This window comes from Megalobrama amblycephala, unplaced genomic scaffold, assembly GCF_018812025.1.
Source record: "Megalobrama amblycephala isolate DHTTF-2021 unplaced genomic scaffold, ASM1881202v1 scaffold514, whole genome shotgun sequence".
In the NCBI taxonomy this organism is placed as follows: domain Eukaryota; kingdom Metazoa; phylum Chordata; class Actinopteri; order Cypriniformes; family Xenocyprididae; genus Megalobrama; species Megalobrama amblycephala.
Window position 1 is genome coordinate 43,069 of NW_025953428.1, and position 23,792 is coordinate 66,860.

At 36.8% G+C, this 23,792-nt stretch overlaps 1 protein-coding gene across 1 annotated transcript; it reads left to right on the forward strand.

Moving 5' to 3' along the window:
• Window positions 1–4,324: 4,324 nt before the first annotated feature.
• LOC125261861 lies at window positions 4,325–22,436 on the forward strand. Its single transcript, XM_048180416.1, has 5 exons — window positions 4,325–4,469; window positions 9,749–10,069; window positions 14,605–14,967; window positions 15,057–15,187; window positions 19,990–22,436. Exons 1-5 carry the CDS (start codon window positions 4,424–4,426, stop codon window positions 20,005–20,007), a joined length of 879 nt encoding a protein of 292 aa, XP_048036373.1. The 5' UTR covers window positions 4,325–4,423; the 3' UTR covers window positions 20,008–22,436.
• The last annotated feature ends 1,356 nt before the right edge of the window (window positions 22,437–23,792 follow it).

The following is a 23,792-nucleotide window of genomic DNA, read 5'->3' on the forward strand; positions in this document are numbered from 1 at the left end:
AAAGGGAACCGCACAGAACAGTGCAGCGCAAACGAAAGCCGGTATCGTGAGCGCACGCTTGACTGAAACGCAGAATAAAATGAGCGTTGCAAATGATTTAGTAGGTTTGAGCATGAAAAATATGTGGCAAAGATAAAATAGGATTACAGCTGTCATTGATTTTTGTAATTGATTATATTTTTATTTTTGCACTACGTTATTTTATTTTGCAATTTATTATTTTTGCTTGCAAAACTTATTTTTTTCTGCTCAATACTTTATTTTTCCTTTGCAATTCTTTATTTTTGTTTGCAAAACATTTTTTTATTGCTCAATTCTTTTTTTTGTTTTGCAAAACTTTATTTTTGTGCAAAACTTTAAGGCATTAATTTGACTCCATATATCCGCCCTAAATAGTATTGAATATTTCTAATGTCACATACTATTTAGGATGGATAGTATGCACATTGAGAGGCAGGCCATGAAGTCATGGCTGTTATTGCTCCTTGAGTTAAGCTGATTTAAAGGCACTTTAGGTATGTAGATATATTGCATAATTTTATTTAAGTTATTATTCCAAATAATTTATTTTCTGTATTTCGTGAATTGCACAATCTGTTCATGATAAAATTGATGCTGCTAATATGTGATGTAAAGAGCCTTTCTTGTGCTTATGTAAACATGTTATTGACCCTGTATTCACTACGTCAATGCGGTGTCTCCCATTGGTTAAGCAAAGCTACTTTCAGTTTTTTTTTTTTTTTTAGTGAGGTCGACGACGGAACACTTTAATGGATTAGAATCTACGTTTAAAAAACAATTTTATTTCTAGGAAAAGCAGTGAAAATGCTTCTCCTTATTTTGCCCTCATTGCTTTGGTGTTTACGTGACTGTGGTAAGACATTTAGACCTGTATGTTTCTCTTCGGCTCTCATGATAAAGCGGAAGTGTCCTGACTGAGTTGTGTTGTGCTCTGCTCGCTTTATATTCGACAGAAGTGTATTTACGGGTTGTGCTGGCTGTGTTTATTTGGCATTAACATGCGATCACAGTGATCTGATCAAGCCGATCGGATCATTAGCCAGTCCACTGCGTTTATATTGTTTACAAAGCAATGTTTATCAGGTCTTTATCACGTAAGGAGGACGCTTCAAAGCGAAAATCACGGGCAGTTCCCACATGGGACTGTGGTTACTTATTTATGCAACGTTACAATCGGAGACAAATAGGCTGCTTAAAGCTGCAGTCGTCATTTTTGGCACAATAGCGGTTAATAAATGGAACTGCAATGCGTTTTGCGGAAGAAGAACTTGGAGAAGGGAGCAACGTAATTTCTTAAGTAGGCCTATCTTCACCTATCATGTTCCCATATAAACGTAGCACGGTGTCCATCAGCTAATTAGCTGTTCTTACGACAGAAATGTCTTATTATTGCTGTTAAAATAGCAAATTATAGCAAATGTTGCAAATAAAGATACATTTATTTTAAAATGTTTGTGTGTGTGAGTGCTTTTCTCTGTTCTCAACTTAAAAAAAAAAAAAAAAAACCTAACCTATTAAACTTATTTAAACATAACCTGACACAAATGTGTGGAATAGCCTATCACAGATACAACAACTTGAATTGCTATTTTTGTTAATTTGAACTCTTCTGCCATCTAGCTTTAAAATGAATGAATCACAAGTATTCGCTGGGTCACATGACCATAAATTATAAAAATGCTTCCTCGAAGTGACCATCGCATGTACACTTCACTAACGGCCTTGTGGAAGGACCCTTCATGGAGGGATTCAGTTCACTTTCGTTTGGAACACCCCTACAAATGGCGTCCCCTTCTCAAAGTGCGGAGTGCTCTAAAATAAATAAAACACGCTATTAGAACAGTGCTGTTCTATGATTTTATTGATATAATTCACATGAACAACTTTTATGAAATCATGAGAAACGGGTGAATAAAGACTGGGAGTAAATGTGCAATGTTCAGAAATTATTTCTTCAAGAAATGTAAAGCGGTTCATCTGTTTATCTCCTGTTTTGGGATGCCATTAGTCAATAAATGGGAAAAGTAAATTTAAAAGCAATGACTTACTTTACTAGTTACTTGAAAAAAGTAATCTGATTATGTATCTCAAGTTACTTGTAATGCGTTACCCCCTACACTGGACATATTGTCATGTTACAAAGTGACCCACCAATGGGGCATGTTGTCACATTTCACTTCCATTCTTTCAGGGTAAATAAAGAAAAAGGTTTACATTATAATCATGAAAAACACATATTTGTACTAGGCCTGTGAAATTAATGTGAAAAAATATACTCTGATCCCCATGTGGAAACTGAGAAAGTCAAAAAGTGACGAGGTTGTGCCCCTCTCTCCCCTATAATGTTCATTAAAGGGTCAGTTCACCCACAAATTAAAGTTGTGTCATTAATTACTCACCCTAAGTTATATTTAAAATAGTTCATGTGACTACAGTGGTTCAACCTTAATTATGAAGTGACAATACAAAATGGCAGAGGTCAATTCACAGAGACGGGGAGGGGAAGGAGGGAGGGCAGCCAAGCTGCCGGCGGGAGAGTCCAAGAAGTCTCCAAAGAGTAAGGAACCCTCGCAGAAGTGCAGAGCCTGATTGACAGAACCTCAGCAGGGCGGCCAGGCTGGTGCTGGAGGGATAAACAAAGGAGACTCCAATGCCACAGGAACTCTAACAGATGGCAATGGTAGTGCCTGGAGTAGGGAGCTTGGGAGGCTTTGGGATGGCCTTCATGACTGTGACTGGGAGAGTGGGTGGCTCAGGGAAGCAGGAGTGAAGGGAGCCAGCAGAGAGGTATAATCAATGTAAATATCAAGTATAATCAATGTAAATATAGTTAATTTATTCTACAGTTATTTCTGGTGCAGAAGCATGTATCTGAGTGTATGCAGAGGCCTGTGTGAAGGGAATGTGCTCACACGGTAAACTGTGTTTCCTGTTTTTTTGACACTACAGAATATAAATTGTAAGATCCATTCACAGAGGTTTCCTGTTCACTTTTTAATGATAGTACAAAATTGTATAATATGATAAATAATAGTAACTTGTATGGAATGTATTAGCAACGCCTTGGTTGATCATAAGCAGGTACAAACCCAGACGCTACAGTTGGTTTGCAAACAATGAATTTTTAAAAGTGATTTTTTCACAGAGATGGCAAAAGCCATGACATGGGCTGATCTGGAATGGCTGAAGAAAGTTGTAGTTTGTGTTCTTATTTCTCTTTCTTTCAGTGTTTGTTCACAGCAGGTGTTTGAATGATTGAAAGAATGTTTTTTAAGGAACATCATACTAACCTTTAAAAAACATTCTACTAACATTAAAAAACTGGACATTTTTATGTTCTTGGAATGTTACAAATCAATGTTCCTACAATGTTGAATTTTAAATCAAAATTAAGTTGAAAGAATGTTTGAGGAACATTTTACCTTACAAAAATGTTCCTCTAAAATCAAGAAAACTGGAATTTTTTATATGTTCCCAGAACAAACACTGAATTTTTAGAGAACGTTCTTATAAGTTACAAAATTCTGTTAGCTGGGGTTGCTTTTCAACACAGCACAAAGGTAAATAAAGACAATTATTCAAAATATTTTTAATCTCTGCACTGCAAATACTGCACAATTTTCAAAACTGCCCAATTATACTATAAATTTAGTAGTTCAAGTAATAAAAACATATTTGGTTCTCAAAACAACACCAAATTTTAAATTTTAAATTAAATTAAAACCAAAAAGCCACAACATTCTGGAGTGTTCAATAGCTTTCTTTTTTTTTTTAAAGATTGAAATCCACACTGCGAGTAGCAAATAAGATACAATGTAGTAATGCATAATAACTTAAATTAAACATTATACTAAAATAGACAGAAGGGTTTTTTTTTTTAAAGTGTTTTTTGTTTTGTTTTTTTCACATAGAAAATGTCATACGTACACCGTACATACGTCATCTTGATCGATTCCTAAAACTATATGAACAGTTCTTTTGTTATAGCTTTGATGGTTAGGTTTAATCAACTTTCTCGTGTATTGACCATGTTTTTTTTTTTTTTCTCTTTTTTCTGATTATCTATTTCTTAGTGTTTCCCCAGAAAATGTATTGTACTTATCCCCTTATTTCTCTGTTTGTCTCTTGTCTTTTATGTGTCCTCTTCATGTAAATGATTCTTAATACTTCCTTTAGATATTTGACTCTACATACAAATGTCTTTTATTTCTAAATTCTAATGTTGTCCTGAAGGTGTTTGTATATTTGTATGGTTCTTAAATAAAAAAAAAAAAAAAAAAAAAAAAAACCGTCATCTTAGGACGGCCCCCAAATCTTTGCCATTCCTCCATAAGGAATCTGGGCCACAAGTACAGAGCGTTCATTCGACGAAATCTGCATTATTATTTTTATTGTCATTACCATGAAAATAAAGGATCTCTTTTTTTTGCTCTCGAGTTTGCTGTACGGTAAGATTTACATTTAAATGTTATATCCTATCTCCCGGTTTCATTTTGTTATGTCACCAGCTATAATCACTTAATAGGCTATTCGACAGAAATGCATTTATTGTTTGTATTTTGATTGACCATTGTAGGCATTTATTCGCTACATTCTCTGTTCTGGTTAGCGATAAAAGCGAACGATGAAGTGTGACGCAGTTAAGTTAGGCCTACCAAAACAAGTCAGTTTCGGTTTAAGTTCAGTGGCATTAATAAAAACATTATGGTCAAAATATTGAAAATGGGGTCTTTGTAAATGCTCGGGTCAAGTGAATTTGCAATAATGTCTATATATTCGCTACATTCTCTGTTCTGATTAGCAATAAAAGCGAACGATGAAGTGTGACGCCCCAGCAAGCAATCGCCGTCATTTCACCGTCTCGGTTAACTACCCAGCTAACAGGGAACGTTTCCATAACTTTCACTAACGTTATGTAAATGTTAGAAAAAAAACATTTCTAAAATAATGTTTCGGGAACATTCTTATAATGTTTTCATAGTTAAAATACATTCTCATAACGTTGAGAGAAAACATTCTTAGAACAACAACGTTCTTACCATGTTATTTGTACTTGACTGATGTTCTCATAATGTTGAGTGAAAACGTTCTCATAACAACATTCTTGAAACGTCTTTATCACGTTATTTGTACTTGACTGATGTTTTCATAATGTTAAGTTTTTAGGATAACATTCTGAGAACATCCTTTTAATTTTATTATTTGCTGAATGTTTTCATAATGTTATTATAATACGTTCTGAGAACAAAGTTTATAAAAAACGTCCATACATTGTAATCTGTACTTAATGAATGTTCACATTATATAGAGAAAACGTTGTGAGAACAACGTTCAAGGAACATCCATACAATGTTATTTTTACTAAAAGAACATTCTCATAACATTGAGAGAAAACGTTCTTAGAACAACATTGCCGTGGCCGTAGCGTCTTTATGATGTTATTAATATTTGCTAAATGTTTTTGAAGTTCAATGTTTTGAACTTTCTTATGTGACCATTAAATGACCCAAAATGGAACGTCCCCCTAAAGCAGGGATGGGCAACTTCAGTCCTGGAGGGCCACTGCCCAACAGAGTTTAGCTCCAACCCTAATCAAACACACCTGAACCAGCTAATCAAGGTCTTTAGGATTAGTAGAAAGTTATAGGCAAGTGACATGGTCTATATGTAGTCACGATTTAGCTCTGAATTGGATAGGCTATATGTAGTCTGCTTTTAGTTCACCTGGCGAAATCGAGGCAATCTATAGTCTAATTTTTACGGCTTGGCTGATTTAGCCCTGATTCAATAATAATGTCTTTTCGCTACATTCTCTGTTCTGGTTAGCGATAAAACCAAACGAAGTGTGACGCAGTTAGACCTACAAAAACAAGTCAGTTTCGGTTTAAATTCAGTGGCAATGAAAACATTATTGTCAAAATATTGAAAATGGGGTCTTTGTAAATGCTCGGGTCAAGAATATACAATAATAATAATGTCTATTAAAAGTAAAATGGCCCCAAAGCGTGATTAAATGATGACATCAGTAGGCCTATACAAACGTATAGTGGAAAGGCAGAAAGGCAGCGCGATATAAACAAACCAAACTAGAACTGAACACGGCATCACGGCAGCTTCACATTCTCTATCTACCTCCTTGATGGCAATCAAGTCTTTCAATTCAGTAAAAAAAAAAGTCGCTCTTTATAACATAAGGATCACGTCCAACATATGTTGTGATGTTCTGTTTAAACCTTTCTAAATCAGCACAGAAAGGACTCTTCTCCATCTCTTCCATTCTAATTTTCACTGCTTGCCCTCCACCGGAATGTCACCAGAACCACGTGATTGCAAACAACCTATTCGCATACTATCCGTCCTAAATAATATTCAAAATAAGAATTAGTATGTCCCAAATCAAGCGGTGCATTCCAAATGGGATATATCGCCCTTCGGAGTGAAAATAATCTTGGGTCCATATTGAAGGGTCGTTCCAAACCGAAGTGCTCAAAATTGGCAACTTCAAAGGGCCCTTCGGAATGAAGGATTTTGAAGGGTACAACTGATGGATGCTTCGGGCACCCATGATCCTTTGCACAGGGAAGTTGTTTGACGTCACAGAATGGGTACAGGAGGCTTGGAGTTCTATTTTAACTATAAATGTATGTATAATATTTTTCTATACAACTGTAATATTTATACGAGTTAGATTTGGCACATTATTAAGGTCAAAACGACATCAAAACAAAAATACTTTACAGCTCCCTTTATCAGTCCATTCAGATGTCTCAAATATATAGACACAATATACATTATGGTGTGATAAACCAAAAATAAATAAACTAACGTTAAACAGAGCTGTGTTACCTCATACTCATGACCGGAAAAGCGGAAGCGGCACCGGCGACTGTGTTATAATACAGTCCCGCTGCTCGTGATGCGTGTGTTGTGCAATCGCTCCAGCGGCCTTGTTCAGCTCCAGCAACACTCGGTCCTGCTCTGCTTCATACTACAGTAACCATAATAATCGCATCCATGAACATGATTTCTTCCTGAGTCCTATCCCTATTCGTTTGCGCCGTCCGTTGAGGTGGAGACCACATGTCCCAAGATTCCGCTCTCAAACCCCAATCCAGCTGCAGACCCGCAGCACCAGCCGTTTCAGAACTGCAGCCACAGAACGGAAGTGAGGGGCGGGGCTTAACAGTAATATTTGCGTTAACCATACATGTAATTTTGCAAAAAAAAAAAAATCTTTAATGATAAAATGTGAAAGACATGAACATAATATCCTATAGCAGATAAACACTTAAATAAATATGTAAATACAAATTCGTTTACCACATCATGATACACTCACCGAAAAATGAAATAAAAAATGAAATGATCATACATTTCACAGAAATGAAAATTCTGTCATTTATTACTCAGCCTCATGCCGTTCCACACCTGTAAGACCTTTGTTAATCTTCTGAACACAAATTAAGATATTTTAGTTAAAATCCGATGGCTCTGTGAGGCCTGCATAGGGAGCAATGACATTTTCTCTCTCAAGATCCATAAAAGGTGCTAAAAACACATCTAAATCAGTTAATGTGAGTACAGTGGTTCAATATTAATATTATAAAGCAACGAGAATATTTTTGGTGCGCCAAAAAACCCCAAAATAACGACTTATACAGTAATGGCCGATTTCAAAACACTGCTTCAGGAAGCTTCGGAGCATAATGAATCAGTGTATCGAATCATGATTCAGATTGTGTGTGAAACAGCCAAACTGCTGAAATCACGTGACTCTGGCGCTCCAAACAGCAGATTCGACATGCTGATTCATTTATGCTCCGATGCTTCCTGAAGCAGTGTTTTAAAATTGACCATCACTATATAAGTCATTATTTGTTTTTTTTTGGTGCACCAAAAATATCCTCTTCGCTTTATAATATTAATATTGAACCACTGTACTCACATGAACTGATTTAAATATGTTTTTAGCACCTTTATGGATCTTGAGTGAGTAAATGTCATTGCTCCCTATGCAGGCCTCACGGAGCCATCAGATTGGTATCGTTTAAAGCTCTTTGAAGCTGCACTGAAACTAATTTTGACCTTCAACCGTTTGGAGGCCATTGAAGTCCACTATATGGACAAAAATCCTGGAATGTTTTCATCAAAAACCTTAATTTCTTTTCGACTGAAGAAAGAAAGACATGAACATCTTGGGTGACATGGGGGTGAGTAAATTATCAGGAAATTTTATTTGAAAGTGAACTAATCCTTTAATGCAGTGTCAGAGCTCTGTCACTTTTTACTTTAAATTTCTATAGTGAATACTGACCGAAGTTGAGCTTTTTCACCGGCATAACTCTTGCGCAAAGGTTGCACGTTGCTTCTTGTGTGATATCCAGTGGCTCCCCTTCTTGTTTTAAAATGGAAAGGTTTCCAATATTATGATGAAGGGATACAGCTACCCCACTGCCTGTTGGCATACATCTTTACAACTAAAATCGTGAGCTTGCGCACTGTGTAATGCGTGTCAACATTGCACTGCGCATGTACCCCAGAGACTTCTGGATACGATTGAGAAAGTAGTCAGATTCAAGTGTTTACATGGTCATTTTTTGCTGTTGGATCAGATTAGAAAAGGAATAAACCACCCCTTCCAATCTGATAAAAATTTCATTCGGGTCGAGCTCAATCAGATCGATTAAGGTGTTTACATGAATGTTTTTCAATACGATTACAAATTGATTATTTGGGTGCATGTAAACATAGCCAATGTTATTCAACTATCATTTCCCTCTGATTTTAGAGATAAGTTATGGGTAGGGTTAGGTTTAGGTGTTGGGAAAAGGTTAGGACTAAATTTTCAGATAGGAATGTTGTTCCAGGATCAGCAAAACATGTCTTACAGCCCCGGCTCTTGCATGATGTATGCAAACTACAGACACTAAAACGAGATGAGTTAAAATGGCGTACGCTATTAATAGAGAATCTCGGTCACTGTTTTAGATGAACGTATGAATGATCCTTCTGTTTGCTGTTTTAAATGATTTATTCGTCGTTCTGTTTCACTCATTGAAATGCAATGAGGCAGATTTATTTATTTGAGAGGGGGTTGTGTTTGGAATATCCCAATTAAAGTTGGGGTGCTTCACATACTTAACTCTTCATTTTTATAAATGTTTTCAAAATCTCTGTCTGAATGAAAGCTACAATATAATTTTGAATCTCTAAAATGGGACATACTGAATATCTCATTCAAAAGCAAAGACATTGATAACTTCCACAATTAAACCTGTGTTTTGCAACAACAACCTGTAATTTGAAAATAAAAGCACTAAATCAAACTAAAACATGAAATGGCATTATTTGAGTCCATATGATGGAAAATACCATTAGGTTATTTGCCAGCTCCTTAAAGTGGTGAGTCTATGAAAGCATTTCACAACCAGGTATGATTGCCAATGTACAATAGATGAATCAGGATGTGGGTTTAGGGTGATCTAGAAGATGTTCAAGATCTCCTGAGAGACACGTGTAGCCTATGTTTGATGAGTGAATGTGTAAATCAGTGTTGTTCTGCTGTTTGTTTGCATGTGTTATATAGCTACATTATGAATCCAGACATATTTTTCTGTTTACATTCTTGATGTTTTGTAGAAACAAATCACAGCACTTTCCTGTTGTTTTTAGTTTTCTGCCAGTTTTCCAGATGTGTTTTATAATTAACTTTTCTTTTTTTCTCCAGGTGTGTTTGGTGTTGATACATTTAAAGTGTCAGTGAAGGAGGGAGATTCAGTCACTCTAAACACTGGTGTTACAGTAACCCAAAAAGACAGAATAAAATGGTACTTTAATGACACTTGCATCGCTAAAATCATTGGAGGCCAGAGTAAAATCTATACAGATGTTCAGTTTACTGAGAGATTCAGAGACAGACTGAAGCTGGATCACCAGACTGGATCTCTGACCATCATGAACACCAGAAAAGCAGACGCTGGACTCTATAACCTACAGATCATCTTTAACGGCAGCAGCAGTTTTAAAATCTTCATTGTTAATGTCACTGGTGAGTATACATGGTAGTCTTTGAAAAATTGAGATTTGACTTTTTTAAAATATAACTGGCTAAATGTATGCAAAACTAAAGGTATTGGAAAATAGCAATAAATTAATTTTCAGCACTTCAATGTAGAGTTGTTACGATACTGGACTTTCCAACTTCGATACCATTTTCAATACCATGGGGAAAACTGCCATATATTACTGCCATACATTTTTATTATTATCTTGTAATTTTTTTATAATTTGGGTCATTTTGTTGTAATAGCTTACACAGCACATGGATGGAGGCTTTATTTCAATCTTTAAACTAAATTTACAAAAAAAGAGAGGTAAACAGTCAGTAATAAAATGTGAACAAATAAACAAATTGCAAATAGAATAAAGAGACAAATGAAATAAACACAGCTTTAAGTTTTTCAGGTGGGTCTAACAGTAGTATTTAGAGTAAAAAATAGGCCTACTACAGAAATTAGTCAAATGTAAAATAACACTGGATAGTCTTCATTGAAAAAATTAAATACATTAAATACTTAAGCTACAAGCTACAAAAGTTGTCCAGTCAAGAGCAGCAAGTGATTTTCTCTTTGTCTTTTGTTCTTTGATTAACATGACAGAAAGAAGCAGGTTTATTTGGCTCACCAAGATGTGCATTTTGACATAATTGTGTATTTATTACTGTTTAAATGCAATAAGCCATGAGAAAGGAGTCAATATGGTACTCGCAGGCTGTATGAGAGGCGGCTTTATGAAAGTGCCACTCAACATAGATCAGTGGTGTATGCTTTTGGCGTGAGCGCGAAACCTGCGGGAAAGACTAAAATTATGCACAATACAAACACTATTTAAAGCTGCTGTCTAACTTTTTTGGTTACAAATGATCCAAAATTTTTGCAAGTACATAACCAGCCAGTGTTCAAAACTATCTCCTTACCTTAGCATGATTCACAACAGTAAGCTTGTAATGTTTTATAATAAAATTGGTACTGACAGATTTCTAAAATGGTAAATTCAGGCAGTTTGTCTTTGCATCATTACGTCGTCACATCTGTTAACATAAAGAACGAGTCCCAGCTAGTAGGCTGTGCATATAGGATGCTGCTGGTAGTGGATCATTCATAGCTTTTTCTCACAGCAGCTGCAATAATTAAACTAATCATTTTGATGGTGGGATTCTGTCATTAATTCCTCACCCTCATGTCATTCCAAACCTGTAAAACCTTTGTTCATCTTCAGAACACAAATTAAGATATTTTTGATTAAAATCAGATGGCTCAGTGAATCCTGCATTGACAAAGTTAATTTGCACTTTTAATTGCCCAGAAAGCTGCTAAAGACATTTAAAACAGTTCATGTGACTACAGTGGTTCAAACGTAATGTTATGAAGTGATGAGAATACTTTTTGTGCACCAGAATAACTTTATTCAAAAATATCTAGTGATGGGTAATTTCAAAACGCTGCTTCATGAAGCCTCGAAGCTTTACGAATCTTTTGTTTCAAATCAGTGGTTCGGAGCATATATCAAACTGCCAAAGTCACGTGATTTCAGTAAATGAGGCTTTATTAGATCATAAGTGTTTCAAGCTTTTCAAAATTTCAAACGTTACTTTGGCAATTTCATACACGCTCAACAAAAGCTTCAAAGCTTCATTAAGCAGTGTTTTGAAATTATTACAAAAGCTTTGTATTGCAGATAAATGCTGTTCTTTTTAACTTTCTTTTCATCAAAAAATCCTGAAGAAAAAAAATGTAAACATTAAATTAAAAGAAAATCTTATCTATCTATATACACACACAAATACTTTTTCTCTTGTCTTCCATGTCAATTTCCTATGCAGTTCACGTAGTAAACACAGTGCAGTGCTTATGTGTTTACATCTTAACACTGGCTGTTATGCAAATTTTAGTTTTACATGGTGTTTGAACATTAATGTGTGCACAGTGGACCTCATTTAACAATCTAACATTGAAATGAGCACTGATCCCAGCGCAGAAATCGTCTTATGACAGGGTTCATGTGTGATTTATCAAACATTCGTATGCTGGCAATCCTATGATCGTATGACTGATCGTACGTTGAAAACAATCTTCATTTTAATATCACGGCCCTAAAAATGCACGGTTTAGAAGCCTCGCCCCTAGAGTTTACGACACAGAGAAACATAACCCGGCTAAGAAGAGGAAGTAATCACGAAAGAGAAATTAATTTTACACTAAAAACACCAGTTAACCTCATAATTGCAAACAATTACATTCATTTATATATATTTAATACTGGTAAATAATGCTATACACAAGAATAAAAAAGAAACTATAAAATTATATATTAAACTGTAAAATTAAACAAATTAGATCGTCATAGTGACATTCATTATAAACAAAAGTCAAGCCAAAATGAATTTTTTTAGGCTAAAGTGAAACTGATTGGCTCACCTCTCTCAGTTGGCAAGAATCCAAATATGTTTCTGTAATTGCATGTAATATTTTGGCTGCTAAATTATTATTCATTATACACTCACCTAAAGGATTATTAGGAACACCATACTAATACTGTGTTTGACCCCCATTTCGCCTTCAGAACTGCCTTAATTCTACGTGGCATTGATTCAACAAGGTGCTGAAAGCATTCTTTAGAAATGTTGGCTCATATTGATAGGATAGCATCTTGCAGTTGATGGAGATTTGTGGGATGCACATCCAGGGCACGAAGCTCTCGTTCCACCACATCCCAAAGATGCTCTATTGGGTTGAGATCTGGTGACTGTGGAGGCCGTTTTAGTACAGTGAACTCATTGTCATGTTCAAGAAACCAATTTGAAATGATTCGAGCTTTGTGACATGGTGCATTATCCTGCTGGAAGTAGCCATCAGAGGATGGGTATATGGTGGTCATAAAGGGATGGACATGGTCAGAAACAATGCTCAGGTAGGCCGTGGCATTTAAACGATGCCCAATTGGCACTAAGGGGCCTAAAGTGTGACAAAAAAACATCCCCCACACCATTACACCACCACCGCCAGCCTGCACAGTGGTAACAAGGCATGATGGATCCATGTTCTCATTCTGTTTACGCCAAATTCTGACTCTACCATCTGAATGTCTCAACAGAAATCGAGACTCATCAGACCAGGCAACATTTTTCCAGTCTTCAACTGTCCAATTTTGGTGAGCTCGTGCAAATTGTAGCCTCTTTTTCCTATTTGTAGTGGAGATGAGTGGTACCCGGTGGGGTCTTCTGCTGTTGTAGCCCATCCGCCTCAAGGTTGTGCGTGTTGTGGCTTCACAAATGCTTTGCTGCATACCTCAGTTGTAACGAGTGGTTATTTCAGTCAAAGTTGCTCTTCTATCAGCTTGAATCAGTCGGCCCATTCTCCTCTGACCTCTAGCATCAACAAGGCATTTTCGCCCACAGGACTGCCGCATACTGGATGTTTTTCCCTTTTCACACCATTCTTTGTAAACCCTAGAAATGGTTGTGCATGAAAATCCCAGTAACTGAGCAGATTGTGAAATACTCAGACCGGCCCGTCTGGCACCAACAACCATGCCACGCTCAAAATTGCTTAAATCACCTTTCTTTCCCATTCTGACATTCAGTTTGGAGTTCAGGAGATTTTCTTGACCAGGACCACACCCCTAAATGCATTGAAGCAACTGCTATGTGATTAGTTGATTAGATAATTGCATTAATGAGAAATTGAACAGGTGTTCCTAATAATCCTTTAGGTGAGTGTATAAACAATTAAGGTTTTGTACTTCACTTGTGTTCTAATATCCACGTAAAACAGCATCCTTCAAAAATCCACAAAAATGTATTTGGTTGGGTGCTGGGCACACTGATTTACAGCGGACCATTTCACTTGAGCAGTGTAACTTCTACAGGTGCTGGTCATATAATTAGAATATCATCAAAAAGTTCATTTATTTCACAAATTCCATTAAAAAAGTGAAACTTGTATATTATATTCATTCATTACACACAGACTGATATATTTCAAATGTTTATTTCTTTTAATTTTGATGATTATAACTGACAACTAAGGAAAATCCCAAATTCAGTATCTCAGAAAATTGAATGAATGAATATAATATACAAGTTTTACTTTTTGAATGGAATTAGTGAAATAAATCAACTTTTTGATGATATTCTAATTATATGACCAGCACCTATATGTTTATTTGACTGCATTTAAATTTGATGATAAAAATCTGAAATATCAAAAAAGCCCCACCCACTGAACTCGATTAAGTCACCTTTATTTATATAGCGCTTTTTTTCTTTTACAATGCAGATTGTGTCAAAGCAGCTTGAAAGGTGAACTGACAACCGAATTTAGCTGCAGTCTGTACGTGGCCATTAGCAAAAAAAATAAAATAAAAATAAAACCTATTATTCAAATTGTGAATGGGTCATTTATAGAAATTGAGTGGCATTATAGTCAATGAAATGTCTATTCTACATAATGAAGCTCTTATTTACTTTGTGTCCCATCATTGTTGGATATATTGAGAAGCTATAATTGTAATCATATTTTTCAGATGTTCCTGCTGCTCAACGAGATGAACAGACCAAGTCAGTGAAGGAGGGTGAATCTGTTACTTTAGATCCTGGTGCAATAAAAAACTCAAAAGATTTACTGACATGGCATTTTAATGAGATTCTCGTCATTGCTAACATCGCTGGAGATCAGAGTAAGATCTGTACAGATGTTCAGTGTGAAGAGAGATTCAGAGACAGACTGAAGCTGGATCATCAGACTGGATCTTTGACCATCATGAACACCAGAACCACAGACTCTGGAGAATATGAACTGAAGATCACCAGCAGTCACATCAGCATCCAGCGTCGTCGCCGCAGCGTCACCATCACCAGTGGAAAGAGCTTCAGTGTTTCTGTAATTGGTGAGTAACATCAAATTTCCCTATAGGAATTTTAAAATCCAGTTCAGTGTTCTTAAATCCAGTAATAACGTCTGTCCGTCTGTCTTCAGCTGTTCCAGATTCAGATCTGTCTTCAGGTGCTGTAGCAGGAATAGTTGTTGTTGTTGTTCTGCTTGTTGCAGCTGTAACTGCTCGTGTGGTTCACTGTCGCCGCAGGATCCTTACAGCAGTACCACAGAATGTAAGTATTACATACTGATTGTGCAAAGTGAATATTTAAAAGAACTACACTACACTGTAAAAAAAAAAAAAAAAAAGAAAAAAAGTTGTAAATAAAACAACAAAATATTGTTATATATTTGTTTCAATCTTTGTACTTAAAAATTTAACATTTAATTTCACATTTTCTTAGTGATTATTTGTGAAATTTGCTATAAATTTCCAAATTCTTTTCAGAGTATGAATACACTTATATTATTTTTATGTAATTATATAATTAATATAAATCTATTTTTGTATTTAACGTATGGTGTTATAGCATATGTAATGTAAATGAACACTGTAAAACATTTTTATTATTATTGTTTTTTTTAATCGTGCAAACAAATTCACAGATGAGGCAGTGGCAAAAACAATAAACAGGGTTCGTACGGTCATGAAAAACCTGGAAAAATCAAATATTTATGTAATAGAATATATGTTTGTGATAATATTGGTTAAACTTTGAAACTTCAGTTTGAACATACTTCGTTTATTCGATCCAACTGCCTGCCACATATAACCAATCACAGGCGTTTCTGTCGAGCATGATGGCCAATCAGAAGCATTCAGATTAATCATCACTGAAACGAAGAGTTTGGTTCAGTGTGCATGATCTGTCTGAATTCTGACTGAAACGGTCAAATTTTCCCAACCAATTTTCCCATAATAATCAACAAAATGCAGATTGGATGTAAGAGATTCATGTCGCAGTGTCATCAGCTTCTGTGATTTTAACAGGAGTGTTTGTGAGAGCGCTTAAACTCACTTAAACTTAAGCTTCACAATCGGTCCCGTCTCTGCTCCCTCTGTATACAGTTTATTCCAGTTAATATAATTTATTCATCATGCTGGTAAGATCAATATATGAGAATATGCCAGAATATGATGTTCAGTTTCCCCAAACACAAAAACACTTTATGTATCTATTATTCAACATTAATATAATACATTAAAACATTATTATAATATAAAGAGCATTAATTGACAAAAATGACTCTGTAAAGAGTTGCTGTTAATTTGATAATAAAAGTCTGTAAATAAATATTTATGCTATTTCAGGTGCAGCTTCTGTTCCACCTTTGCAGTGTAAAGATGGCTTTTGTTAATGCTAAAATTGTATTGGTAACAGTCTATATAGTGTTCTGATTGATTTAAGTAACTGGTTTAAGTTAAGTATTTGACAAATGACAACACAGATTTAATAAAACAAATTGCACTTATAAATAAATAAAATGCCCCTGGAAATCAATTGCAAGGGGCCCATATTAGATACGTTTATGTCTGACCCTGGCATGGGGTAATGTCTGGCAGTTGCAGTTTGTATGGGTGTAAATTGCAGAAATGAATAAATAAACTCAACTGTTTTTGGGGAATTTTAAAAGGGATGTTATCTTATTGATGATTAATGGTTATACAATGAGATTAATGGTAAATAGGACTAGGAGGTAGTGCTGTAGTACTCGAGTCCGGACTCGAGACATTTTTCTGTTGTCTCGGATTTGTTGGTATTTCCACTCGGACTTGTCTCAGACTTGGTCATTGCATTGGTCTCGCCAAAAGTTCTAGTTGGTCTCGACCGAGTCCAGCAGGTCAGTTTCACCACTTTCCAATTCCGAGCCGATCCGTTGTTATCAGCGGCGACGCACAGCCAATAACATCAGCCGCACATTCTTGCTCTCTTCTCTCTGACGGTGAAGTGAGTGACGCCTCCTCTCATTCGCTCCGGTTCCCGCAGGTTTCACGCTCACGCCAAAAGCGCGTGCACCACTGATCTATATTAGTGGAGCGAATAAGCCACGCTCAGTCTCAAACAGAGTCACAATTACCAAAATGAGTGATTACCCGTCTTTGCTATTATTCAGATACACACAGCCAGTTCGGATCGTTAAATAGCTAAGAAAGAGAACATATGTTGTGTAATGGTATTGGGTCCATTCATAAACTCTTAAAGGGACAGTGCCCGGTTGCATAAAGCACCTTAAGTTTTTCCCTTAAGTATGACACTTAAGGCGTGATTTCCCCTTAACTAAGGGAATGACTTAAGGGTGTTGCATATAATCTCTTAAACTGTTCTCTTAGGTAAGGGAAACCGTTAAGTGTTTAACGACAGCATCCCAGGTTTTGCCGTTAAAAAAATTCTACTGTTGCCATGGACACGTTATTTGTTAATACGTATCATGGTAAGTTTTCACAGAAAACAACATATGGATAAGGAAAACAAAAAAGAAAACCAAATATGAAAGAGACGAGAAACTCAAATTGATTGTTTACTCAAAATTGAGATTTCTGCCGTCATTCATTCACCCTCATGTCGTTCCAAACCCATAACACGTTCATTCATCTTTGGATAACAAATAAAGATATTTTTAATATTCTCTCATCATTTATGTCCATTTATTGAAAGACATCCATATGATTATGGCTGTGTCGGAAGCTCAAATGTGCGCGCAAGAACCAATGAGGTTTGTTTTTGCGTGTGATGCACGCACGTTTGCTCTTCCTTTGACCATATAAGATATGTGCTATATATGTGATTTCATCAATGTTTATGTGAATAAACCGCTAAAGTACAATTTGTCTATCATATAAAGCGGTTGATCGTGTCACGTTATACGACTTGGATTGAACCTGCTCACTCCGTGTAACACTTAAGTTGAAGTTTTACGAACCTTACGATATACTTAGGGAAATGACGGTTAAGGGGCTTTATGCAACACTTACGCATTACTTAAGTGAAAAATATATACTTAAGGGAAATTCTTAGGGTTTATGACGTTTCGCCTAAAGGAACCCTTAAGTAACACTTAACGGATATTTTCTGCAACACCCTTAAGTTTAAGGGAAACATAAGGGCGATCTTAAGGGAAAATTACACTTAAGGTGCTTTATGCAACCGGGCACAGGAGTCCAATATTCCTGCTGCTGTCTGTCCTGTTATTTAAAGAACAAAAGACAAAGAAAAGAGCTTTCTGCTCTTGACTAAATAAGTTTTTAACTTTAATAGTAAGAATAAAATCTGTATTTAATATTTACAATAAAGAATACAGAAATTATAACCAATGTAAAATAACACTGGATTTGATTACTTTAATTTCTGTAGTATTTCTTACCTGAATTTTTATTACCTACTTAACCTGAAAAACTTAATTTCATAGCTCTCTATTCTATTGCATTTATTTGTGCTGTTTGCAATCTTTTTTATTTGTTCTTCTCCGAGTTTGCAGTCTTGTAAACATGTTTATGCGTCAGATGATGTAAAACACAAAGCTTACCTCATTAGTGTGCAGCAATGGATGACACAAGGCTTTTATTTATTTATTTTTATTTATTTTACGTTTATATGTGAGTGTTGTACACCTTGCATGTTAACAAACTTTCAAGACTATCAAGTTTAACAATGACCAATTATAAAAACAAATTTATAGCTGTCTTTGTAAAGAAATGCTAACTTTATACGTAGCTTCGAGCCGCTGCTGTGACGCTGTACAAACGCTTCCAGTGTGAATACTCGCGCGTCTCTGCAGCTGCAGTTCACGCTCACGCGCTGCTTCCACTCTGCTGCCGCTTGCAGTGTGAACCTGGCCTAAGTGGAAGAGAGGGGGGTATGCAGAAGAATGTTAAATGCCTCAGGGGGTACACGACTGTAAAAAGTTTGGGAACCACAGCTGAAGTGAATTTAAAAACAAATAATAATGCAAAATTATTATCTTAGAATAGAAGATATGCTGTCTCTCGCATCACATAAATTATCAATAGTTATGTACGAAGAGGTCTTGAAGAGGATTCTTTTTTTTTTCTGTCTCTGTCTTGACTGTCTCATTTGGACTTGGACTTGACTTGGACTCGAACCTTTTGGACTTGGATTTGACTTGGACTTGACAAAGGTGGACTTGACTACAGCCCTACTAGGAGGCAAAGCTTGTATTACACTACATAGCTTGCCGTTAATTAGTTAAAATATGCTGTTATTTGACATTCGAACATGGATTTTTATTTTTATTTTACATGTATACACTGTAAAAAGTAATTAGTTGAGTTTACTTAGAAAGCTTAATTAAACTGTTGGGTTTACTTAAAAAACTTAAGGAAACCGATTGCCTTAAATTTAGCAAGTAAGTTTTTACAAATTGAATACTTAGTTCAGTCATGTTAAAAATCTTGTTCACATTATGTAGAAACTGCCTTAAATTTCTCAAGCATTTTTTACTCAAAGTTGCAACAATTTAAGGCAATCGGTTTCCTTAAGTTTTTTATGTAAACCCAACAGTTTAATTAAGCTTTCTAAGTAAACTCAACTAATTACATTTTACAGTGACACGTTTCATGGAACGTTAGGTCATGAATATTTGCCTAAAGGTCATGGTAATGTATTGGTAGAAATGTGTATGAACCCTGAATAAAAAAATGTATACCCTGAATAAATTAAATTACCAATAATATGAAAACAAAAAGTGCAAAAGCTAGTAGGGACATCAGTAACCAATACTCTTATTAATACTTATTTTATCAATACAATATTTCAAGCATTTTAGGTTTGCAGATTGTTTTGTAATTATATAGTGTGTTATATTTAAGGAAGAATCGCTGTCTGACCATCTGAGTTTTTTATATGAAGATAAGGGTTCGGATCATGATTTTTGTTTTTTAAAGCAGATTTTTTTTTTAAAAGTGCTTTTGGGGAGTGTTTGAAAATGATGATGCGTGACATCTAGTATTTTGTGTATTCATGAAACATCAATCCTCTTAATTTCTTTTACCTTCTGTGAATTTGTTTTCTTACAGGAGGATGATGGTTTGTAGAAGACTCGTCCCCTAAGTAGACTGATATGAGGGTTCTCCAACGCCGGAGAAGGAGCACGTCGCAACCAAGACGTGTGACACCAACGCCGGAGAAGGAGCACGTCGCAACCAAGACGTGTGACACCAACTCCGGAGAAGGAGCACGTCGCAACCAAGACGTGTGACACCAACGCCGGAGAATGGGCACGTCGCAACCAAGACGTGTTACACCAAAGCCGGAGAAGGAGCACGTCGCAACCAAGACGTGTGACACCAACGCCGGAGAAGGAGCACGTCGCAACCAAGACGTGTGACACCAAAGCCGGAGAAGGAGCACGTCGCAACCAAGACGTGTGACACCAAAGCCGGAGAAGGAGCACGTCGCAACCAAGACGTGTGACACCAACGCCGGAGAAGGAGCACGTCGCAACCAAGACGTGTGACACCAAAGCCGGAGAAGGAGCACGTCGCAACCAAGACGTGTGACACCAAAACCGGAGAAGGAGCACGTCGCAACCAAGACGTGTGACACCAACGCCGGAGAAGGAGCACGTCGCAACCAAGACGTGTGACACCAAAGCCGGACAATGGGCACGTCGCAACCAAGACGTGTGACACCAAAGCCGGAGAAGGAGCACGTCGCAACCAAGACGTGTGACACCAACGCCGGAGAAGGAGCACGTCGCAACCAAGACGTGTGACACCAACGCCGGAGAATGGGCACGTCGCAACCAAGACGTGTGACACCAAAGCCGGAGAAGGAGCACGTCGCAACCAAGACGTGTGACACCAACGCCGGAGAAGGAGCACGTCGCAACCAAGACGTGTGACACCAACGCCGGAGAATGGGCACGTCGCAACCAAGACGTGTGACACCAACGCCGGAGAATGGGCACGTCGCAACCAAGACGTGTGACACCAAAGCCGGAGAAGGAGCACGTCGCAACCAAGACGTGTGACACCAACGCCGGAGAAGGAGCACGTCGCAACCAAGACGTGTGACACCAAAGCCGGAGAATGGGCACGTCGCAACCAAGACGTGTGACACCAAAGCCGGACAATGGGCACGTCGCAACCAAGACGTGTGACACCAAAGCCGGACAATGGGCACGTCGCAACCAAGACGTGTGACACCAAAGCCGGAGAAGGAGCACGTCGCAACCAAGACGTGTGACACCAACGCCGGAGAAGGAGCACGTCGCAACCAAGACGTGTGACACCAAAGCCGGAGAATGGGCACGTCGCAACCAAGACGTGTGACACCAAAGCCGGAGAATGGGCACGTTGCAACCAAGACGTGTGACACCAACGCCGGAGAATGGGCACGTCGCAACCAAGACGTGTGACACCAACGCCGGAGAATGGGCACGTCGCAACCAAGACGTGTGACACCAACGCCGGAGAATGGGCACGTCGCAACCAAGACGTGTGACACCAACGCCGGAGAATGGGCACGTCGCAACCAAGACGTGTGACACCAACGCCGGAGAATGGGCACGTCGCAACCAAGACGTGTGACACCAACGCCGGAGAATGGGCACGTTGCAACCAAGACGTGTGACACCAACATAATATTCTGAGATATGTCATTCTGAGCTTTTACTTTTGATAGTGGTTAGAATTTTAATTAATACAGCTGACTATACAATGTGTGAATAGATTAGCAATATCAGACTATATGCGATTATTGTTTTCAGGAGATTAAGTCATTTTAATAGCCTATTATTTTAAAGAAATCAAATATAATAAAATATAGGAAAATACTATTCTAATCACAAATTTTTTAAAAGTAATGTAAATGTCAATTATGTTTTCAACTATAGCTTTAGGTTTATTGGCCTCGATGAGTGTGAGACTCCCGGCCTGAGATTGTGTCCCAGACGGAATTAAATAATTTGTGAATCTCTGTCAATATTCGTGACTTGTACAGCGGAAAAATTTACTGTAATGCAGTTCTGTGGTTTTTCCTAGGCAGGGTTATTATAGTTAATTAATATCAAAAATTATTAAAAAATGTATGCTAATCGAAATAAACCTGAAATATAAGAAAATATAAATGTTAGTTGAAAAACTTATGAACTGAATGAAAATTATTGTCAGTATCATTTCTGGGGATTTTTTCTCCCTGACTTTCAACTGACGCGATCATCTTTTCATTAACCGACAAGATTAAATTAAATTAATTAAATGAAATTAGAATTGATAAGTGTCTGTGAGTCATTAAAAAAATCCCAGGGGTTTAGTTTTAGCCTACATGAAGTTCATAGGCATAACAAAACACAGAGTCTGATTGTTTGGAATATTCAAGCCAGGGGTGGATATGGTACCAGGCTGCCTTGAAGCTCCTCCTCCGGTCCCCCATCAGAGTTCTTGGGTATATATTCATCATTGGCTGCACAGGTGGTTCTCCCCGGGATTTGCTGATATCTGCCAAAACAAAAAAAACAAAATATATATATATATATATATATATATATATATATATATATATATTAAATGTATACCCTTTTCATTTTAGCAAATAGTTTTAATTTACGTAAATATTGAGAATAAAGTTTTAAGTGCACTTATTACTTCGTCTGTCTATCTTAGTATTTTTCAGTTTTCCATTATTTGCTGATGAGAATGTATTTGTATATTTATTTTACCTGCTTCATTTTCACTCTTTGGCATGTCTTTTTGTTATTACTACTGTTATGATTACTTATGCCTGTTTATTTGTTTATTTACTGTTTTTTTTCCCTCTTTTTTATTCTTTTTTTTATTTTTTTTACCCTGAATGTATAATAAAAATAAATCATAAAAAAGTATGTATTTGGCTAATTTTAGATATACAATTGTCATCAGGCAACTTCTGAAATCCACCTGATATCACAAGCTCATAGCATGTTAAATAAGACAAACTGATTAATTTCTATACACCATATAAACTGACTTATTGCACTGCTTTACAGATGTATTTAACAGCACAAACATGATGGTCCACTGCTAGTGGATGCACATGGCTCCTCTGTAGGTGTATTACTCTCAGCCTCAGTCTCTCCATCTGTCTCACTTTCCTCCTCTACTATTCCTTCACTCTCAGTCTCTCCAATGGACAACTCTTCCTGCTCTCTCTCTGCAGGCTCTCTGCTCTCTCTTGCTCTCTCCACACCTGAACCATCTGGCTCTGTCTCACTGTCTACCTTATCTTTTCTTTGGAAGAACGATATGATGTTCTTCTTTCTCTTCATTTTGGTGAGGACTATAGAGCAAAAGCAATGGGGACCAAGAAGCTTATGAATTAATTTACTGAAAATAACTGACTTGCTAGGTAACTAACTATGTCTAAACATTTAATGTTACAACTCGTTTACTGAGTAAAAACACTCAGAACCATGAGTTTGTTGATCATATATTTTATCCCTTTTCAAACTGCCACAAACTCCCTTTTCAAATTACTCACCTCTACATGCACATGTTCGGGGCCTTTATTTTGCAATCCCACATGTATGTATATGTACATGAACACTCCTGTGTGAAACACTAAGTGTTTCTCTGAATTTCTACTCTACAGTCATTTTTGATCAATATAAGCTCAGATCAATGAGACCTACGATCAATCAGTTTAAAAAATAAACAAACCCTGTCCTAATTTAAAGAAAATAAGGTGACAACCCATACAGAAATGTAATATATGTACATGTATGACATTTACATATATAAAATATATCCACATATATGGTGAAAACATATATGAAACCTATTCGAAAATGGAACAATTTCATATATTGACATATAAAACTAGCCCATATAAATATATATGT

Excerpts from the sequence above, each read along its gene's own strand:
- LOC125261861 (XM_048180416.1), top strand. The coding sequence starts at position 4,424 with ATGAAAATAAAGGATCTCTTTTTTTTGCTCTCGAGTTTGCTGTACG. Across the intron at positions 4,470-9,748 it reads GCTCTCGAGTTTGCTGTACG|GTGTGTTTGGTGTTGATACA; the intron begins GTAAGATTTACA and ends TTTTTTCTCCAG. Across the intron at positions 10,070-14,604 it reads CTTCATTGTTAATGTCACTG|ATGTTCCTGCTGCTCAACGA; the intron begins GTGAGTATACAT and ends CATATTTTTCAG.